Genomic DNA, 21191 nt, shown 5'->3' on the forward strand with positions numbered 1-21191 from the left:
CCCTTTTCTTTGTGGTGATAGTCTAGAAAGTATAAATAGAATTACTGACCGCCACTGATAGAGCCACACAGATCATAGATTATTTACCATTCCTCCTACAACTCCTCTGGCTGCCTGGGGAAGCTAGAGAGGGAACTGTGAATAAACCATGACCTTTATGAAAATAAAAACCATGACAAATGAGGATCTTCAATCCATAGCCAGGGGTCTTTTGGAGACCTCGGATTGGTTTGGGGCTGTGGAGGGCAGTACTACCAAGAGCTTTTGCAAAATTCCTGCAACTAGACTTCCTACAGCCAAACTTGCTCTTCTGCTGAGCAACCACTTTGACCCCTGACATATCCTGCCGCAACAGCCACCCTGATTTTCCATTCACACTTCCCTTCCTCCCAACCCACTACTCTGGATCGCAGTATTCCCAACCTGATTGATGCTTCCCTGCTTAAAACTAATTGGTTAATTAACACCCAAGAATAGTTTGCATCAGAGGAATTAGTGTTTTAAAGGAGTATGGATGTACACAAGACAGCTTGCTCCCAACATTTCACTCCAAAAGCAATCTGATCGGCTGGGAGGGATGGACTCAGCTGCCTGTCAAAACATTCTCTGATCAGTCCCATAGCTATAGACATTCATACCCCTACTGGAAAGTAAGTGAGGCTCATTACTGTCAATAGCAAAACATTACACCCTGGGATAAAATACTGTAATATGGACTTGAAGCAAAATTCTTTAAAAGCACAAAAAAAATATGCACAACTTCTTAGTAACTGAACTTTATTTAGAATCTTTGGAAATAACAAAACATCTTATTTTACTGATATACATAAACATACTATCAGTAAGTTTCATTTTTTTCCCCTGCACGGACATAGATAACAATTTTAACAAACCAGATCACTTTGACCCAGACAAGCATAATTTAAATTTAATTCTAGAATTGGTCCTTTAAATACTGTACTTGCCTTCCCCCCCATGTTCACTGGTTTGTCAAGTAGTTGCAATGCAATTTTTGGCAGTAACATACTCAGCACACAGAAAAAGTGCAAGTTACAAGAAGCAGTAATATTATCTCAAATCTGAACAATGAGAAGTGCAAAATCTCAGTCCATAAATTCTATATTTTTATATCAACCATATGTGCATAAGAGATGACAAATGGCCATGTAAAATTTAATAGAATAATGTTGCAATATTATGCATGTAATGGTTATTTGATCAGAATAGTCATTAGATTTTGGTCATAACCTTGCAACATTGTTTTATCAAGGTGCATATAAAAGGTTTATCTAGGTGCATTTAGCTTTTGCATACTTGGATGTTCTGGAAACCAAAAGGTGGGTAGTTAAAGTTCTTCAGTTCGGTACCTCTGGACATTTGATGTGCATCTATAAACAAGATTCCACTAACACTTCATATTAATAAATCAACCAGCACAATGGAAATGAAATCCATTTTAAAACATAAGTCTCGTTCAGGCACTATTTATGGAATACCCATAAAATATTCCAACAAGTTAATGCACTTTGTGATTTGTTATATTTAGAGATAATTTTTAAATGAGATAAGGAAAACAACATTCTTAATGAGAGGGCATCACCTCTTAGTATTTACTACTCTAGTAAGTAGTAATATGCTTACTACTTCATCCCTTTTAACCTCACTTCAATATACTTTTCTTTATATAGTCAGAATAATATTACATTTTAGCTAAAACATACCGAAGAACAGTAATTATAGGATTTTGAAAGAAAGCCTGGTTTCATTTACCGATAGGAAGACCTCATACACAACTGATAATTAAATCAGCTGCCGATTTCAATACTTTTCCTTTTTTGTATTCGCTTTTCCTTGCTGTATCATCATCATCATCAAAAATTAGCCTCTTAGCCCTACATCATACTGAGGTGCTTTCTGCATGCCACCAGTCTCCACAAAGTTAGAAAGATTAAACTGCACAGACTTGCATTACTACTTATTTGCTTTACAAGATCACTTGCTAAATCTCTCAGTGGCATTGCACAAAACTAGGTTCTAACTATCTGAAGCACGGGATACTGGATGAGTGGTAGTTTCTGATAAGTAAAGGTCCCTTTCCCACACCAGCTGACACCATGCAGACTTTTGGAAACTTGCAAAATGGTTCAATCTGCCTTCATTTAGCTCTCACCACCAGTGGGAATCAAAACTTACTAGCTTTCACATTTTCTGAATTATAGTACCACATTATGGAGGCAAACTCTGGCCTTCTTAGAAGTCTAACTGTGGAAATTAGTACTGCAATTCAGCACAAATACAAATGCATGTACTGAGCATCTTGGTCATTTCAGAACATTTCGTTTTCTGTAAAAAATTAATTAGAACTGAATAAGACATGTTGCTCATGCCGCATCAAGATCTTAAAAGACTGTCAGGGAGATTTTGAAAGACCTGAAAAAACAGGCTCCTCCCCAGTTTTTTTTTTTTTAAATGTTAAAGGCTGCAAATTGACCCATCACAATAATAATCACTAACTGGCAGGGACCAATCCAGAGAGATAAATATGAAAAGTTAGCACTGACTGTCCAACTTACTGTGCAGAGCACAAACAAACACTTTCCCAGAGGAGAATCGGCTATTTCGTCATTTGGAACAGTGGTAATTTAATTACATTATTAATGTTTTCTGGCATACTTGAAAGGACAGTTAGCATAAGTAAATAATGAGTGAGATGACAAGTCACCTAGCATTTATTTCTCCTCATCAGATGATGATCTAAATTCTCTTTTGTGTGTGTGAGTTAATTCCAGTTTCAGCAACGGTAACAGGGATTTCCCACTGGTGGAGATAAACTGATGTTTAACTAAAGTAAAACACATATAGTTCATTAAAGTTTTCTAAGTTAACCTTGTTGAGAGGAAACAGAAGCCACAAGATATTAAAGAAGTAGAAAAATCACTGACCAGTAAGCTTCATTTATAAGACTAAATGAAACCATATATGTACGCTAGCCATACAGGCAATAGGATTAGAATATACTAATCTTATCTGGAGTTTGTTTTTCATCTTACTCAGGACTGTACATTATTATAGCAGCTCTACGATGCTTTAAAATAATTACATTCATTTCCACGTGTGCAATGAGATTCATGATAACACTGTTAATGTTACAGATCCTTTCTGGCATTTCAGAATAGCTACAGCTTGCTCATGAGTAACACCTTGCAAAGCTTCTCCATTAACTGCTAAAATCTGATCGCCACGCTTCAATCTGCCATCATCCGCAGCTGCTCCCTGCAAACAACAAAAATGACCAAACAATTTGATGTGACTTACTTCTGAATTACTTTAAAAAAAATACAGCATGACACTGCTCAACAACATTAATTCTCTTTGTTACCAATTTTAAACCTCAACTCTTTACTGCAGCCATGACTCAGAATCGTGCTGGCAAATGCTGATGGTATTTGATAGAGGCTTGATGCATGTAGATGGGTGGACATGGGGGAATTTGCTGTCCTGTTTGTGTCCTTTTCTGGGACAAGGAAGGGGTCAAGTCTTTGAAGCGGAAGGAGGGCTGTACTTCCTTTCTTCCTTAGCCTGATGGCTAGAGCCATTGCAAGGCTCAGTGGAGGAATCTGGCTGGGAGCTCCTGAACTCCTTCTCCCTTAATGGGGCAGAGTCCTTTGAAGGACAGTGGGACCTTTCTAGGACTTTCCATCTTGTCATGGCTCTCTGCAGGGAGGCCCTTCCCACTCACCACTTCTGAGTCTGAGCCATCCCTTAGGTGGAAGGGTTTAGCAATGCGTGGTTGATCTGGAGGATGGTCCCACCTGGCCCAGGTTTCTTTTCTGGGATAAGGAGGTGGGGCACTGGATGACGGACTGAGGGCCTTATGTGTGCTGTTAGGGCAGCTGCACAGGGTGGGCACCACAGGGCGTCTGTTTTGCCTCAGAGGCCTGCTATCCTCCAGCAGCAGCCTTCTAGGGTGAGTGTTCTTTGCCTGCTGGAGAGAGAAACAGCTGAAAGCTGAGAGATGGCTTGACTCTCATATGAGTGGGAAGCGACACCCTCAAAGTTACAGATCCAGATTCTCATTTATACAATGGCCCTGTTATACACACTCACTTTAAAGCCCCTTTACATTGTCAAAAGTAGTCTAGCGGGACCACCATGCAAATGAAAGCCAGGCCTTTACTGTTCTGTGTTCATCTGCTAATTGAGAAGAATCCTAACCCAAGCATCTGAACTGGTACAGAAGATCAAAGAGAAAAGTATTTATAGAAACCTGGAAGCTTTTAGTTTTATTTATTTATTTTTTGCTCAGTGCCAAGGGTGAACTTTATTTTCCCTCCAAAAAAAAATGTAGGTAAACTTACATAAAACAGAGCAAAACACTGGGGATGTTCCACTAAAACAACTAAATTTATTGCTGAAGGCATAAGGTTAATGACATAAAAGGCAGGAAGCATTATTATTATTAATTATTATTAATAATCATTTGTATTATTGTGCAGTAGTGGTGATGTCACATCAAGGTTCGTGAATGCATTGATGGCTTTAGAACAGGAAAATGACACTAAACTCCTGGCCTTGTGCCCAAAGCTTATAAAGGCAGTCTGCTCTCCATCTGGGCTGCATCTGATGGGCCTTGGAGTCAGTATAAAGCAAACCAGTGATTAGAAACATGCCTAGAGAGTCTATGCAAGAGGTTATTTGAAGGTAAAGACAAAAAGGCATTCTGAAACCTAAGTATTAGTCCCATAGTCTTTTCTTCTATTGAAGTTTGTGGATTCACTGAAGAAAAAAATCAATTCTAAGTGCCCTGAACACTCTACAAAACCACTGGCCTGAGATGTTTGTGGAACCCTCCAGATATTTATGCAGCCTTACATTGATCCCCTACCATTTTGTCTGTTTGGTCTATTTCACTGAGACTGTACTATAAAAGTGACTTTATGCTAACACATCTTTCTGTTAAGTGTTCCTAATTCAATAGGGCTAGAATTCAGTTGAGCCAGAATTCCAGGTCTTGACACCAATGAGTGATGGGGAAATTAGGATGGGGATCTGCACTTCATGACTAGTCCCTATTTTTACAATGGGCCAAACCAAGATCTTGGATTTATGCATGCCATATCTTTCGGAAGTTTGAAGCCCGATGCAAATTTGGTGGCTTGGTCCATGTTTACACAGGACCTTAGCTGCAAGAAAGCAAGACTGCCAGGCTGCAGGCAGGAATCCTCCTCTTGAATGAGAGCTGAGCACAGCAGGTAAAACCCCCACTGGCACTTTCAAAGCTTCTGAAACTACAACTTTGAAAGTTAAAAAAGGAGAGAAGAGGGAGGCTGTGGTGGTGCTGAGCACTTCCCAAGTTGGAAACTGGTACGATAAAAATTAATAAAGCCGTAAGGCCTGATTCCCCATCACCCTGCCCCTTGTGAAGTCATCTACACCAGTACAAAAAGTGTGAAACACTACTGTTGTGATACGGTAGCATTTTATACCCAGTGTAAGTGACCTCACAACACGCAGAGCAATGGAGAATCAGGCTGATAGCATCGTCCCCTTTCACAGAGTCTTTTCTCATCCAAGTTGGCCACAACGTGGACGTGAGGGAGTGTCTGGCCATAGAGACCTGAGTTTTACTTCTGGCTTTGCAACTAACTTTGTAACCTTAGCAAGACATTTAACCTCTCTGCAACTGTTTCCCAAATGTAAAATGCTACTTATACACTTGTGCACAGCATAGGTGCCGACTCCGTGGGTGCTCCGGAGCTGGAGCACCCACGGGGAAAATTGGTGGGTGTTCTGCTCCCACCAGCAGCTCCTCACCCTGCACCCCGCCCCAGCTCACCTCTGCCTCCTCCCCAGAGTGTGCCGTCCCCGCTTCTCCTCCCAGCATTTGCCGCCATGAAATAGCTGTTTTGCAGCATAACAAGCCCTTTTGGGAAGGAGGAGCAGGAACATGGCGCGCTCAGGGGAGGAGATGGGGAAGAGGTGGGGGCGGGGATTTGGGGAAGGATTCCAATAGGGGCAGGAGGGTGCGGAGCTGTGGCGGGGACTTTGGGGAAGGGGTTGGAATGGGGGTGGGGCAAGGGCGAGATGGGGGCAGGGAAGGGGTGGAGTTGGGGCAGGGCCAGGGATGAGGGGGTGCAAGCACCCACCGGTGCCAAGAAAAGTTGGCACCTATAGTGCACAACACTTTGAGACCTACAGATAAATAAAGCCTTATACAGATTATTTTAAAGACATTTCCCAAATACACAGAGTAACATGTATTTGCTCAGATAAAGTCTCTCTTTCCACGTGTCAGTATAATAAAATAGCAGCTTTTCCCTCATCCTTGCTAGCTGATATTGAGCTTTGGGTCCCAGCAGTGTTGATCAAATCACACATACCCAGACAATGAGTTTTGGATACAATTCTTTTGCATTAGACTTGTTATCTGTTCCTAATTTTAGGGTTTTTAAAAGATATATGCAAAAAGAAAAAAAGATACCTTGGCAAATATAGTCTTGACATAAATGGGCAGGTCTCCGTGGGGACTTCCATATCCCCCTACAATACTAAAACCCAGGCCATCAGAACCTTTCTCCAAAGCAATAATCTTAGGCTGAGGAGCCCTGAAAAACAATGAATACCGCTTAGAAGAACAATATATATCTTATGAGGGTCTTTTTGTAGAAGGAACACTTTCAAATAGATTCAGACTTTCAAATCAATTCAAATAGATACACCCATTTTCCTTGTAAGATGGTTTTCATAATTTCACAAACCATGGCTCTGATCCCACGCTGGAATGCACTAGCATGGAACAGTGAACCCAAGTAGAGTTCCATTGACTTCGCTTTGGATAGACTTCCTTTAATAGGACTCAAAAAGAGCACATTATTCCCCAATAGCAGACTGTGATTCAAGAGTAAGGCCCACACAATTGCTATGTGTTTTTAAATAAAAGATTTGCTCCCTGACAGTCCATCTTCTGCCCCAGTTTAGGAGAAGTGAATTTGCAACATCATTTCATAGCAACACAACATCATCACCTGACTTCAGAGGCAATGTTGTCTAGTGGACAGAACATAAAACTGGAAGTCAGGAGCTCCTGAGTGCTAATTTCAGCTCAATCGCAGCCTTATAGCATGGACCAAGCATCACATAGGCCCCCAGTTTTGAAAGTCTCTCTGTGCAGGTTCAAAAGTCCACCAACCTGGAGTAACATGCAGTATTGGGCCCATAATCATTCATATCTCAGTTTCCCCATATGAAAAATGGAGTATTCGTCTCTATCTCACCAGTGTTTTGAAGCATTACTAGTTCATGAGCACAAGGTAATTTACAGACATAACATACTCTGTAAATAGTGGAGCTGAATAAATAGTTTACAATGAAAAAATTATTTGACAGATTTGGTTTTTTTCCTCTTGCTTAATATTTGTGAGCAGGAAGCCAGTTTCTTAGATTGACTCACGGTTTGGAAAAATATTCAATTTTTTTTCTGTATCTGACTTAAAAAAAAAAACTTTATGGACTGAGAGTATTTGATATTTTGCTAATTTGAGTTGGTCAAATCAATCTGATTTGTGCTCTCTGACTGGAGAAATGCACAAGCACTCAATGCAAATATTAGCACATGAAAGCTTAAAATAGTTCCCACAACTTCTTAACTTCAAATGAAAATTCCTTTTTTTCCAAATATTTGTGAGAGTTCAAATTGGCTGGATGTACATTCATGGAAAGAGAACACAACAGAGGCATGGACAGATCTCATTCATGCAACAATTTGAGATAATATTTGTGATTTTTTTGTTTTTCCACAGTTAGCGCTAAGCATTATTATTATTGACTAAAGGAACAATACAATGAAAAAGCTAATGGAAGACAGAATCCCTTTAATATAAATGAATATCTTCAAGCTCAGCAAAATATATGCGCTTTTGGAACATTTATATCAAACACACACACCCCGCTTTCGGAAAACCTCTTCTTGTTTAATCCCCGAGATGAAGAATTATTTTGAATTGAAGTTGTCATAACTCATTTCAGAGAGGAAGCTGTGACACAGGAGCAGAACCATCATGACAACACATCAACTGGAAAATCTACAGAGATGTGCTTTTTGGAAATCTATCAAAAACAAAAGCATGAAGATTCACACTTGAATTACCAGATGAAGGCAGGTATGGTTCCACTCCTTGCCAATAGAGGACAATAGTGAGCATTTAAAAGGTGCTGAAAAATTAGTTGAAAAAGAAATGACAAGAGAAGAGAGCAAACACACTGTCCATGCCTGTGCGAGGGAAGGGAAATGTTTGAGTATCCTTTAGGCAGTACTCTGAAGTAGAGTACTCCAACATCAAAGAATGCATACTTACTCTGGATCTTCAGAATGACAATCAAGAGTAGGGGAGTTAAGATTACATCCAGCAGACATGCTCTCTAATTGGCTAGCTATGGCACTGATATTGGTGTCGGCTACAACCTGAAAGTCAGGATGCAAGAAAATGTCAGCAATGGGTCAGACCGCTAAACAACATCTTTACTTATTACACAACAAATACTGAGTATGTTAAGAAAAATGGCTACTTTTTACAATCAAAACTTCATATAAAATATTTTAAAGTCCTTTATAATTTGAACTCGAATTATATTCAAATCACAGATTCATGAAGAAAATGTAAGAGGACCGCCAATTTTCTGCCAGGATACAGCACAACACTTTTATTCTAATTTTAGGCCAGATTACCCTGGGGCTTCATACTACATTAAGTTTTGTACATGGTCCTGCATTGTGGGTGGAGAGAGGCTGGGTTCCAAGCTCAACAGCAGATGAAGGGACCACATCAGGGGGACATAATGGTGCCCCAGAGCTGGTAGGAAGGCCTAAGGGACACAAATGGGGCATCAGAGCTGGTACGACGCAGACGCTATCTAACCGAAGGCTCTGATCTTTGGTGAATCCCAGAGATACAAGCATCCATGAGGCTGAAACTCCTACTCATCCTGTAGAGCAAAATAACCCTAATCTTCCAAAGGGCCAGTCTGTTGGAAGCTACTGAATCGAGATCTCAGTTTTTCTTCTCATTCTCCCCCATATCTCTGGGGTTTTTATTTCTCACTGGAAGGAGCAAATCTAGCCCTCAATTTAATCAATCTGCCCCCACAAATTCTAACATCTCCTTCTCTCTCTGCACCTTATATCTGGGTAATCTTGCCCATAAACACAAATTCAACTACCATCTCTATGTGGGCAATTCACATATAGTAGTAGAGTAGAGAATACATAGGGATTTAATACTTTAGATGAAACCAGTGACATGAAAGGTGAAATGTAACGTGAAGCTAAGTTCAAGGATGATTTACTTTCTCAGTGAAACAAATAGAAGTACAGAGGGCTTTAACTCAATCCATTCTTTTCAGTTCTCTGTTTATATGCCTTGTCTCCAATAAAGTATTTCCCTTCTCTTCTAGGCACTGTCTGTATTCCTGCTCCATGTAAAGGAGCCATGTAAAAATGTGGAGCTCAGAAATGCCTCTCTACATTAGCTAGTAAAGGCCATGCATTAGTGAACAGCTTTCGCTTTTCACTTCCCATGGGTGAACACTCTACAACCATGATTCAGATGACTCCAGGAGACTGCAAATCTGCTTCTCAGCCCCCTGGTCAGGTCAGAGGCAGGTAGTTGGAGCCAGGAAGCTGTGGTGTTCCCCCATCTTCTGCTGCTGCTGGTGCCCAGGGGCTGCAGCTGCTTCTCAACATCCAGCCTCCTTTCACTCCTTGTGCAGCCAATAAGAGCCACCTGGGTGGGTGGAGCTGGCTCCAGGAGTGGCAGAGCCCTCAGGGAGCAGCGACTGTGGGGGGAGGACAGGGTTCCCCTCCCAGAACGCAGCCCTTAACTATCCCTTGCCTGCACCCTGAGCCCCTCCCAACTGCCTGCACACAGCTCCTAGCTACCCCCTGCCTGCACTCGGAGAGGTTTTCATACTTTCTGAGCTGACCCTCCCCACCCTGCTTTTGATTTATAATTTTTGGTTGCACCCTCCTCCCACAACCCAGACTGGCTTGGTGGCCTGCTGAGGTGAGTCAGGGGTTGGAGGTGGTACTCCCTCCCAGGGCCCTGTTTTGCAGAGCTGGCCCATATCCCACCAGGCCTGGCCCCTCACTCCCAATAGAAATCAAAGTACATCTATGCCCAAGACCTCCCCTCCCCCCAGTGGCCAATACTTGGAACCCTGCAGGGCTAAAACCCCAAGCCCCCCTTGCCTGGCAGCTGAAGCCCAGAGCCGTGAAGCTCCCCACCCTCTGGACCCTGGAGCTGTTAATAGTACGGTGGTGGTGAGGGGGATCAGAAGGAAAGAGAGGTTGAGGACCTCTGTCCTAACCCATCAACCTAAAACTCTAGTTGTGTTTGGTATAAATTATTATATCTCAATTCAATATATTAGTGTGTAGGACTGATCAGTAAAATCATCAAGCAAAAACCAGAATGCCACAGTTTTAATGCGAGTTTCATGTTTTAGGTTCCAGGCTTGTAAGGCACCCCATATGGGGTGATCAGGACAACAGCAGAATTGCACATAGTTAAGAAGACAGAAGCTGCTGTAAACAAATTTATTCCGATATTCCAGTAGAGGGGAAAGTTGTCATATTTTCTTGTTAAATAAAACCCAATGCCAAAATAAATCTATATTCACAAATCTGTGGCAGTAAGAAGGTATCAGAGTTCAACAACCTTGTAAAAAGCTTCTTATCTCATTACTACACCTGCAGAAAGCAGATTAATTTAAACTGAAGCATCAAAACAGCCGGAAGGGATGATTGTTCCCCTGAGAACCTAATCTTCCATTTGCAAACTCCTTTAACACCCTTCCCCTTTCCATCCCAGTGAACACAATTATCTGACCTTTCAGTGCAGTTTGCCATGAGGTGGTCTAACTTGATAATAAATACAATTACTAATGACATGTCAGTCATGATTATCAGACTGATAGATATAGCTTATATAGATATAGCAATATATTCCACTTATATTGTTTTAATAAAAAAGTAATGAAAAGTACCAATATTTAGCATTAATATAATTGTTTCCTGTTCATCATACTTACAGCCATCACTAATAAACCTGAATACTTTATTTACCTGTCTAATTGTATTATAAAAAATAACTTCTTAGCTTCCCAAAAGTAATTTTTTTTAATTGTGGAAAAGGACTGCATTGTATTGAGAATAAAAACATAAAATGTGTGAGAGAAAGTAAGCAAATTCTAAGCTATCTAGCAATTGTGAATGTGAGAGAAAAAACCCTCAGCTTCTATATACAAGGACCATTTTTTCTTTTTAAACATGAATGTCTGACAATATGATTCATTAGAAATATTAATCTTTAAAAATACATAACGAGTTAGTATTTTTTGCACTCCACCTAATATCAGTAACATTTGGTCTTAAATCATTCTTCTTCATATTCTACCTTGTGAACTGAGTGGATATCAAAACAACAGTGCTGACTGGCAGCAACAATATGATCAATGACCATTTAACAGGCAAGATCCGCAGTTGGTGTAAATCCACAAAGCTGCAACTCATTTCAGCTGCAAAACTGGCTCAACAGCTACCAAGAACAAATATAAAAGAGAAGAAGCTAGTCTAAAACTGCGTTCAGGGTTATTCAGTTTCTTCCTAGTGTTTTGATGTTTATGTTAACTTTGTGGAACAAAATAAGAAGTGAAATATCAATTAAGATTTGCTTTGCCAAAATATTAATAATATATTTTAGAGGGTTTTTTTTTTGAAAACTTGGTTTCTAATTTTTATAGTAATTTAACGCATCAGCACTATTTTGAACCTCCTCTTTGGCGTGTAGTTTTCCCATTTCTTTGTGTAAAGATTAATCTGGGATTGTTTGGGTTTTTTTATCCCAGTAAAAAAAAAAAAAAAAAAAAAAAAAAAAAAAAAAAAAGACCAGTAGTGAGTATAATAGTGGGGAACAGTTAGACCGCTAAATGGCAGCATCTTTCCACCGGTTTACAAACACTTAAGCAAACAATTACACTTTCCTTTCAGTTTCAAGGTTGAGTATTTAGCCTTATATCTACCACAACTGGAGTAAATTGCTTTAGATCCATTGAGTTCAATGGAGTTACTCTGATTTACACCATCTGAGGATCTGACCCAACAGATTAATTGGATGTCACTGCACTATTTATCACAAGCGCTTTCTTTTTGAAATTTTCTTTGTAGATTTTTGTATCCAGTATTTGCCTCTTAGCAGGTTCAAGCTGTGTATATTGGAGAAACAGAAGAGGGCTGCTGTAATCAAAAATAAAAACTACACACTCTTCAATAGTATTTTTTTCCTCCCAAGGTTACTCTTAATTGCCACATTCATCAGCAGTGTACCTAAGTATTGTAGTTTGGTTGATAATCAGTCCTACACACTAATATATTGAATTGAGATGTAATAATTTATACCAAACACAACCAGAATTTTAGGTTTTTTCCACTTTCACGAACAAAGAAATTAATACTTTGGACAGCTCAGTCCCAGTCTAGCAGCACAAGAAAAGGAGCCATTCCATGTTTGTAACTATCTTACTTGTAAAAAAAAGTGTTGGAAGCTAAAAGCTTTCTGGCTTTATCATGTGTAGCAACAAGTCATTTTGTTCCCCGTTATGCTTTTTTATAATCATACTCACAGTCTGTATGGGTGGCAATAAAGAATTTTTGAATGAAAATAATAATTTATTGCTTTCATCCTGTATAATTCACATCAAGAAGCACCCCACTGTGCTGTGATGTCCTGTGCCAGTGATGCTTAGTCTTTTTTGAACACCACTTATCTACCCTCATGCAGCTGCATGTTCAGTTTATCACCATACCTGCAGGATAATGCTCCCATAAGCATTCTTTAGTAGATTAACAGCATCAGCATGAGACAGCCCATCCAAAGGTTGCCCATTAATACTGACAATCCGATCTCCCACCTAAAAGTACAACAGTAATGGAAAATTACTAGCATTAAGGAAAATTAAATTTAAGGATGCTTAAAATTCCTTATGAACTTGGCACTGCAGACTCATGCTTCTCATATACAGTACGCCTTTTGTGAGGAGTCTGTATTTCCACTGATCATTCAGCATCCTTCAGAGTAAGGATAATGCACATTTCTTAAAAATAACAGCCCAGATAAACAAAGAGAGGTCATAGTCTATTGATTACATTTGCAAGTAAGGAGAATGACGTTAGCAACCAATCATTTTCATTCCATGTGGAAAGGCCACATGCATATCCACAAACACGGATAAGGAGAGGGGTGCAGGTGTGTGTTTTAACTGCAATGAAAGCAGACGCTATCCATATTAATTTATAAATGAGTAAATATATAAGCTTTGGAGTCTAATAAAAAACTTATGCTACTGATATACCGGGCCCTAGCACCCTTGCAGAGTTCCGTTAAGCACGGGTCTATGCTAGTGGATCTCATTGTAGGATCAGAGCCATGGCTTTCCTGTGCACATTATGTATATTCTTCTTTCAAGTAGGTTGTGATGTTACAGTCTACCTGATTTTATAAAAATATGCTACTGAATGAATATAATGTAACTGGAATATACTTCATGCAAAAGGTCTCTTGTAAGGTATCATTACAAAGCTTATAATCTACTGAGTGTTATCATCCTATTTGTATAAAGGTAACACTATTGTATCTAAAACTAGAAATATGAAATATAACTCTGAGGGCCTATTGTAATTATGCAAAGTGGTTTGGAATCTTGACTCCCATTAGCCAGGACAATTGACTGAATGGCTCTGTTTGCAGGCAGGCCTTCTTGTGAGTCAGGCTGAGAGGAATGAAGGCTTGGGGTCTTACAGAGATGTGATCAGGGCCGGTTCCAGGGGTTTTGCAGCCCCAAGCAGCCAAAAAAAAAAAAAGCTGCGATCGCGATCTGCGGCAATTCAGTGGGAGGTCCTTCGCTCTGAGCGGGAGTGAGGGACCCTCTGCTGAATTACCGCCGAATACCTGAAAGTGCCGCCTCGCTCCGGAGTGGCTGCCCCAAGCACCTGCTTGATAAGCTGTTCCTGGAGCCGACCCTGCATGTGATCATGTCACCTGAACTGGAATCCATCTTTAACCTGGTGCTTTCCCAGTGAGGAGGAGTGGGAACCCAGAGGGACAAAGGATTCCCGTCTTATGCAAAAGATATATCAATGGGTGGAACAGAACAGAGTGGGAGCCATCATGAAGAATCCCCTAGCTACCACCTGAGCTGGAACAAGAGCTGTACCAGGGGAAAGAATTGTGCTCAGGCCTGGAAGGTGTCCAGTCTGAGGAAAAAAAACTTACTGAAGCATCTCTGAGGGTGAGATTATCTGTATTCAGTTGGATTAGACATAGATTTGCATGCTTTATTTTGCTTTGTGACTTACTTTGTTCTGTTTGTTACTACTTGGAACCACTTAAATCCTACACTCTGTATTTAATAAAATCACTTTTTACTTATTAGTTAACTCAGAGTATGTGTTAATACCTGGGTGGGCAAACAGCTGTGCATATCTCTCTATCAGTGTTACAAAGGGCGAACAATTTATGAGTTTACCCTGTATAAGCTTTATAGAGGGTAAAACGGATTTTTTTGAGTTTAGATGCCACTGGGAGTTGGGCATCTGAGTGTTAAAGACAGGAACACTTCTGTTAGCTGCTTTCAGGTAAACCTGCACCTTTGGGGCAAGTGATTCAGACCCTGGGTCTTTGTTGGAGCAGACGGGAGTGTCTGGCTCAGCAAGACAGGGTGCTGGAGTCCTGAGCTGGCAGGGAAAGCAGGAGCAGAGGTAGTCTTGGCACACTGCGTGGCAGCTCCCAGGGGGGTTCTGTGATCTAACCCGTCACATAAGTAATTTCCATAGATTATGATTCATATCTTCTAAGGCCAGAAAGGGTCCTTGGATATACCTACACTGCAATTTAAAACCCACAGCTGGCCTGTGTCAGCTGACTGAGGCTTGCAGTGCTCAGGCTAAGGCCATGTCTACATCTAAAATTTTGCAGCGCTGGTTGTTACAGCTGTATTAGTACAGCTGTATAGGGCCAGCGCTGCAGAGTGGCCACACTTACAGCAACCAGCGCTGCAAGTGGTGTTAGATGTGGCCACACTGCAGCGCTGTTGGGCGGCTTCAAGGGGGGTTCCGGGACGAGAGAGCAAACCGGGAAAGGAAACCAGCTTCCCCGCGGTTTGCTCTCTCGGTCCCGGAGCCAGCCAGCAAACCGCAGGGAAGGAGACCTGCTTGCTCGGGGTTCCGGGACCGAGAGAGCAAACCGGGAACGCCGCGGTTTGCTCTCTCGGTCCCGGAGCCAGCCAGCAAACCGCAGGGAAGGAGACCTGCTTGCTCGGGGTTCCGGGACCGAGAGAGCAAACCGGGAACGCCGCGGTTTGCTCTCTCGGTCCCGGAGCCAGCCAGCAAACCACAGGGAAGGAGACCTGCTTGCTCGGGGTTCCGGGACCGAGAGAGCAAACCGGGAACGCCGCGGTTTGCTCTCTCGGTCCCGGAGCCAGCCAGCAAACCGCAGGGAAGGAGACCTGCTTGCTCAGGGTTCCGGGACCGAGAGAGCAAACCGCGGCGAAGCTGGTTTCCTTTCCCGGTTTGCTCTCTCGGTCCCGGAACCCCGAGCAAGCAGGTCTCCTTCCCTGCGGTTTGCTGGGTGGCTCCGGGACAGAGAGAGCAAACCGCGGCGTTCCCGGTTTGCTCTCTCGGTCCCGGAACCCCGAGCAAGCAGGTCTCCTTCCCTGCGGTTTGCTGGGTGGCTCCGGGAACGCGAGAGCAAACCGCGGCGAAGCTGGTCTCCTTTCCCGGTTTGCTCTCTCGGTCCCGGAACCCCGAGCAAGCAGGTCTCCTTCCCTGCGGTTTGCTGGCTGGCTCCGGGACCGAGAGAGCAAACCGGGAAAGGAAACCAGCTTGATTACCAGAGGCTTCCTCCTTCCACGGAGGTCAAGAAAAGCGCTGGTAACTGTCTACATTGGATTACCAGCGCTGGATCACCAGCGCTGGATCCTCTACACCCGAGACAAAACGGGAGTACGGCCAGCGCTGCAAACAGGGAGTTGCAGCGCTGGTGGTGCCCTGCAGATGTGTACACCTTCAAAGTTGCAGCGCTGTAACTCCCTCACCAGCGCTGCAACTTTCTGATGTAGACAAGCCCTAAGAGATGTTCAGTTTCAGTGTAGATGTTCAGGCTTGGGCTGGAGCCTGCTCTCTGGGACCCCACAAGTGGGGAGGGTCCCAGAGCCCAGGTTCCAGCCTGAGCCCAAATGTCAACACTGCAATTAAACAGCCCCTTAACCCAAGCCCCCTAAGCCCACGCAAGTGGACATGGGCCAGCCACAAGTATTTAACTGCAGTGCAGACATGTCACTGTGATCATTACTCCTTGGGGAATTTTGCACCACTGCATATGTGCAGAATTTATTTTTTCTGTACATAAAATATATTCCCTCCCCAGAAGTGCTGCAGTTCTACCTTTCACACACCAGAGGTCACTGCCACAGCAGCCAGCTGTGTTCATCACACCACCCCTGCCTGTGGAGCCAGTTTAGGAGGCACAGGATATGTGTGTGGGGAGGGGGAGGGGGGGACAGAGAGTGGGGTGGCTCACAGACTGATGTTCAGGAGAGCTAGTTGGGGGAATGACAGACTGGGTGGGGGCACAGGAGCTAGTGGGGTGACAGCATTGAGCCAGGGGCTGAATGGGGGAGGGGGCTGCAGGGCCACAAGAGGATGTGGAGGATAGAGGGCTGCAGGGCCAGATGGGGATGAGGGATTAAAGGGGTGCAGGGGCACATCGAGACAGGGGCAGATGTGCCTGACTGAATGAATGGGAGAGGCTAGAGGGTCAGTCAGGGTCTGCATGGGGGAGGCTCCCCAACTCCCTACACAATTCCCCAACTTCCCCAAACCTGTTTCCTACTTCTCCCACCCACACTCAGCAACCCTCCAGGTTCATTCCTGGGCTCCTTCCTGCTCCTCCATTACCCCTGATTTCCCCAAGCCTTTATACTGCTTCTAAGGGGTACGGTAAATGTGTTTCTGAATTGTAGTTTCAATGAATTACTCAAAGTTCTGTATTAAGTTGCATAGTAAGGAATCTATTTGTCAAAAAAAAAATTTCCTGAATTTTATTTTTTTTTGTCTATATTATTACAGATATACTTGCTGATCAGGTATTTTGGAAAAAAAAAACCAAAATAATTGAAACTGGCATGATTATATTGTGTTATTTTGACAAATAAAATATGCAGAACTTTGCAGAATTTTAAAATATTGTGCGCAGAATTTTTAAATTTTTGATGCAGAATTCCCCCAGGAATAGATCATCCAGTCGGACCTCCTGTATAGCAATAAAGTAGGATTTCCCAGAAATAGTTATTTCAACTAGTGTATATCTTTTACAGAAATATTCAGTCTTGGATTTAAGAATTGCAAGTGATGGAGAATCCACCACAACTTTGATAAGTTGTTCCAATGGTTAGTTACGCTTTACTGTTAAAAATTTACATCTTATTTCCAGTCTGAATTAGTCTAGCTTCAACTTCCAGCTATTGGATCTTGTTATATTTTTGTTTGCTAGATTGAAGAGCTCATTATCTAATTTTTGTTCCTCACATAGGAACTTATAGACTGCAATCATTTTAATAATAATAGTTATCCTGAAAGTCTACTCAGTAATTGTGGGATGTTCAACACCGTAGTTCATCAAAAACTGAAACATAATGGTAACAGTCTTTCAAATTTAAAGTGTAATTTTATTTTGTTTTGGCACCTGAAAAAGTCAGTTTCAGTTTAAAATCAGTTATGTGTTACCAGAGTTTGTTTTGTATAAGATCTAAGGGGTGCCCCAACTGTTGTCCATGGACCACCTATATCCTGTGAAGCAACTGCCTCTGATCCTTGCAGAGCTAGGGTGACCAGACAGCAAATATTAAAAACTGGGACAGGGGATGGGGGGGGGGAGGGGAAGGGAATAGGAACCTATATAAGAAACAGACCCAAAAATCAGGACTGTCTCTATAAAATCAGGACATCTGGTCACCCTCTGCAGAGCTGACAGGTCATGCAGTGCTGACTTTCCCTTCTGTTCCTAGCTACCAGACTGCATTAAGAGACTGTTGCAAATACATTAAAATACTTCCTGAATGTTACATTTTCACATCAATATAATTGTCACAGGCATGTACTGCACTCAGCACCAGCAGGCACAGCCCATCTCTGATCATGAATGGGAAGGAAGGTGCCTATCTAGGAGTCATCCACACTTACGAATGTTTGAGAACTCCTTTTCTAAATGAGCACAAGATAATATAGTGAATACTAGAGGAGGTGATATATATGCCCCCATCCACTTACTTTGAGCCTTTGGGTACGTGCTGCTACTCCACTGGCTTGAATCATGGCGATAAAGATTGGAACATCTCCTAATGGGCTTCCCTTCCCTCCTGCTATACTGATACCAAGGGGATCATTTGGTCCCTAAAAGGAAGAAACAGATCACAACAATTCACAGTGTAACAATGTATAGGTGTGTGTGTGTGTGTGTGTGTGTGTGTGTGTGTGTGTGTGTGTGTGTGTGTGTGTGTGTGTGTGTGTGTGTGTGTGTGTGTGTGTGTGTGTGTGTGTGTATTTTCCCCATCTACACTCAGTGATTCAAGACAACAGTTCTGTTCGGCGACAGCCTAGTCCTTTACACATTACTATGGGGCTTACTATACACTTACTATAAGCAGTCACATTGTACAGAGAACTATGCCTGATAGCAGGTGTTTGTAGGATAGGGCCCCAAGCCTGTAAAACAAACTGAGATACCCAGGCAGGTTGGACATATTTAATTCAGTAACAACACCTCACATGTATAGCTATAATTAAAACCATAAAGTGCCAACACCAATTAAATAATAATGCAGTTTTGCATGCCGAAAAGTAGTGAAAAATTAACAGCTTTCGTAGGAAACAACATCTTTCAGAAAATAACTCACTGACCCTGATTATCTCCACAGTCCTCAGGTCCATATCTGCTCCTACTAAAAAGGAAACAAACAATTAGCTTCTGTAATTAAGAGATAATATAATTAAGAGATAACACTGTCAGGTGACAATGATCTCTGGCTGACTAGCCAAAGTTATCACTGAGCAGAAGCAGAGCCCTTTCGAGCGCTGATCATGTGACAAGGACAGGATTTCTGTTTCACCAAGTGATAAACATGGATACAATCACTCTGTTTGATAGATGCCATTGTGACATCCACTGTACGCAGCAGTTGCTCACATAACCTATTGAATAGCAGTGTTTTGTTGGCCTAGGGAACATAGACCTATTGTGTGTTGCACTCAATTAAAGATCAGCTTATTATTCATAAATCAGTTTCCCCACCACAAAGCGGACTGTATATGTCTGGTTTGTGCCTGCTAAAAGTCTATTGATTTCCTTTTCTAATTTGTGCTGTATTAGTAAATAATAGACATCCAGTTAATCAGTCTGGCTGGCACAGATTCCTTGTGGCACACAATTAGCTACAGCGCCAACTAAAAAGCACTAAAATTATATGAAAGAATTGGAGATGGTCTAGAAGCAAAAAATATGAAACGAGCTAAATGGTCTCAACATTTGACTATTCAGATCCAAGGATCTCTCAGTAACTGTGTTGGCTTTAATTAAAATATATCAGATATGTTTCTGAAGATTAATGGTATCAGTCTCTTGCAAGAGTTAATGATTTTGATTAATAGATAGAAGTAATTTTCTCTACAGATAATATCGATATTCTATTGCACACAAATACAGTACAGAATGGTACGATGGGGTATAAAGGTCCTCTCAGCCTGAGTTTGGGATGGGCATACTGCTAATGAGTTTCAAAGCTGCAATTGAATTATGGAAGGCATGGCAAAGAAATGGCAATATTTCAGGCCCTCTCAGGGATAGAAGTGAGTGTTATTAACATAGGAAAGAATCTTGCCTATTCTGGGCCTCAGGTAAGGGAAACTGAGGAGGGGAGTGGGAAGTCTATATTTCGAGAAGAAGAAAACATTTCTCTGTAAATTTACTTAAAAATAATGGCATTTGCTGGCAGCTGCTCAGGGGGTTTGGAATGTGAGAATAAATCTTGTGGGAGATGGATAAGGAAACCAGATTTAGCTAATACAGGACTTTATTTTTAAACTAGCATAACAGAGGTTCATGTGTCTGAGGAATAACACACACAGTGATTTTGGCATCTCTCTCTAGTTTGTACCTGAATTTCTCTGAGATGCATCTGCTGACAGCTTCTTGGTACTGACAAAGTTCTGTAAGGTAGTGATGACTGGAGCCAGTGCAGGATGAAAGTGACTATGCATGTTGTGTTGGTTCACCTGAAAATAAAGATAAAACCAGTAATTGTGAGGCAAACCAAATGTTGTATCCCCAGGTTTGTTCTTCTGGAAGTGAAGGCCCATCTGTGCCAAAGAAGTGAAACTAGAGATAGGTTCAGTGGTTTTCAGACTGGAGAGTTCCTGCACCCACAGGGCTTCCGCACTGGAAACTCCGGCATCTACTTCACATTCCCCTCCAAAGTGGTCTATCATCCTGGTCAGACACACAATACTGGTCTTAGTCATAAAGGGCCAGATTACACTTCTTAGATACACCTATGGTGGGGACCACCCATGCGCTGATCTGCTCCTGGCCCCATGGAAGTGGGAATCAGACACCTCCATGGCACAGTTCCATTTGTCTCTGGGACTGCGTTTAAGGATGAATGACAGAGATGGTGCATATTACATTGGCAGCCTGGGGGGATTCTACAGGTGAGTTAGTACAGCCAGAGGGGACATCAGTTTTGATACCGAGCTTCTTTTGTGCTGGTGAATCCCCCTTTAAAGAGTACTCCAATGGCTGCTGCAGGTAGGAAAAGGAACACAGTCATGCCCAGGGGTGGCCACACTTACTGACCCTCTTGAGCTGCATACAACAATCTTCAGAAGTTCAAGAGCCAGGTGCACAGGGCTTCAGCACCACAGGGCGTGTCTGCTCGTGAAACAGAAACCCTGAGCTCCCCCCAACCCAAGTCTGGTAGGTGGAGAATGGGGGGAGAAGAGGTGTGGGGGGCTCCGCAAGCTGCACTTCAATTGTAAAAGAGCTGCATGCGGCTCACAAGCTGTGGTTTGGCCACCCCTGCTACAGCCA

General features: G+C 42.3%; 1 protein-coding gene across 1 annotated transcript in view; it reads right to left on the minus strand.

Annotated features, from left to right (window-relative positions):
- Positions 1–760: 760 nt before the first annotated feature.
- Positions 761–21191, minus strand: part of PATJ (PATJ crumbs cell polarity complex component) — a 235289-nt gene continuing 214858 nt past the window's right edge. The window contains 7 exon segments of the mRNA XM_030571946.1: positions 761–3273; positions 6482–6605; positions 8355–8461; positions 12859–12963; positions 18377–18499; positions 19007–19044; positions 20260–20377. Coding sequence (XP_030427806.1) covers positions 3127–3273; positions 6482–6605; positions 8355–8461; positions 12859–12963; positions 18377–18499; positions 19007–19044; positions 20260–20377 — 762 coding nt within the window. The 3' untranslated portion in view covers positions 761–3126.

Source organism: Gopherus evgoodei, chromosome 8, assembly GCF_007399415.2.
Source record: "Gopherus evgoodei ecotype Sinaloan lineage chromosome 8, rGopEvg1_v1.p, whole genome shotgun sequence".
Classification (NCBI taxonomy): domain Eukaryota; kingdom Metazoa; phylum Chordata; order Testudines; family Testudinidae; genus Gopherus; species Gopherus evgoodei.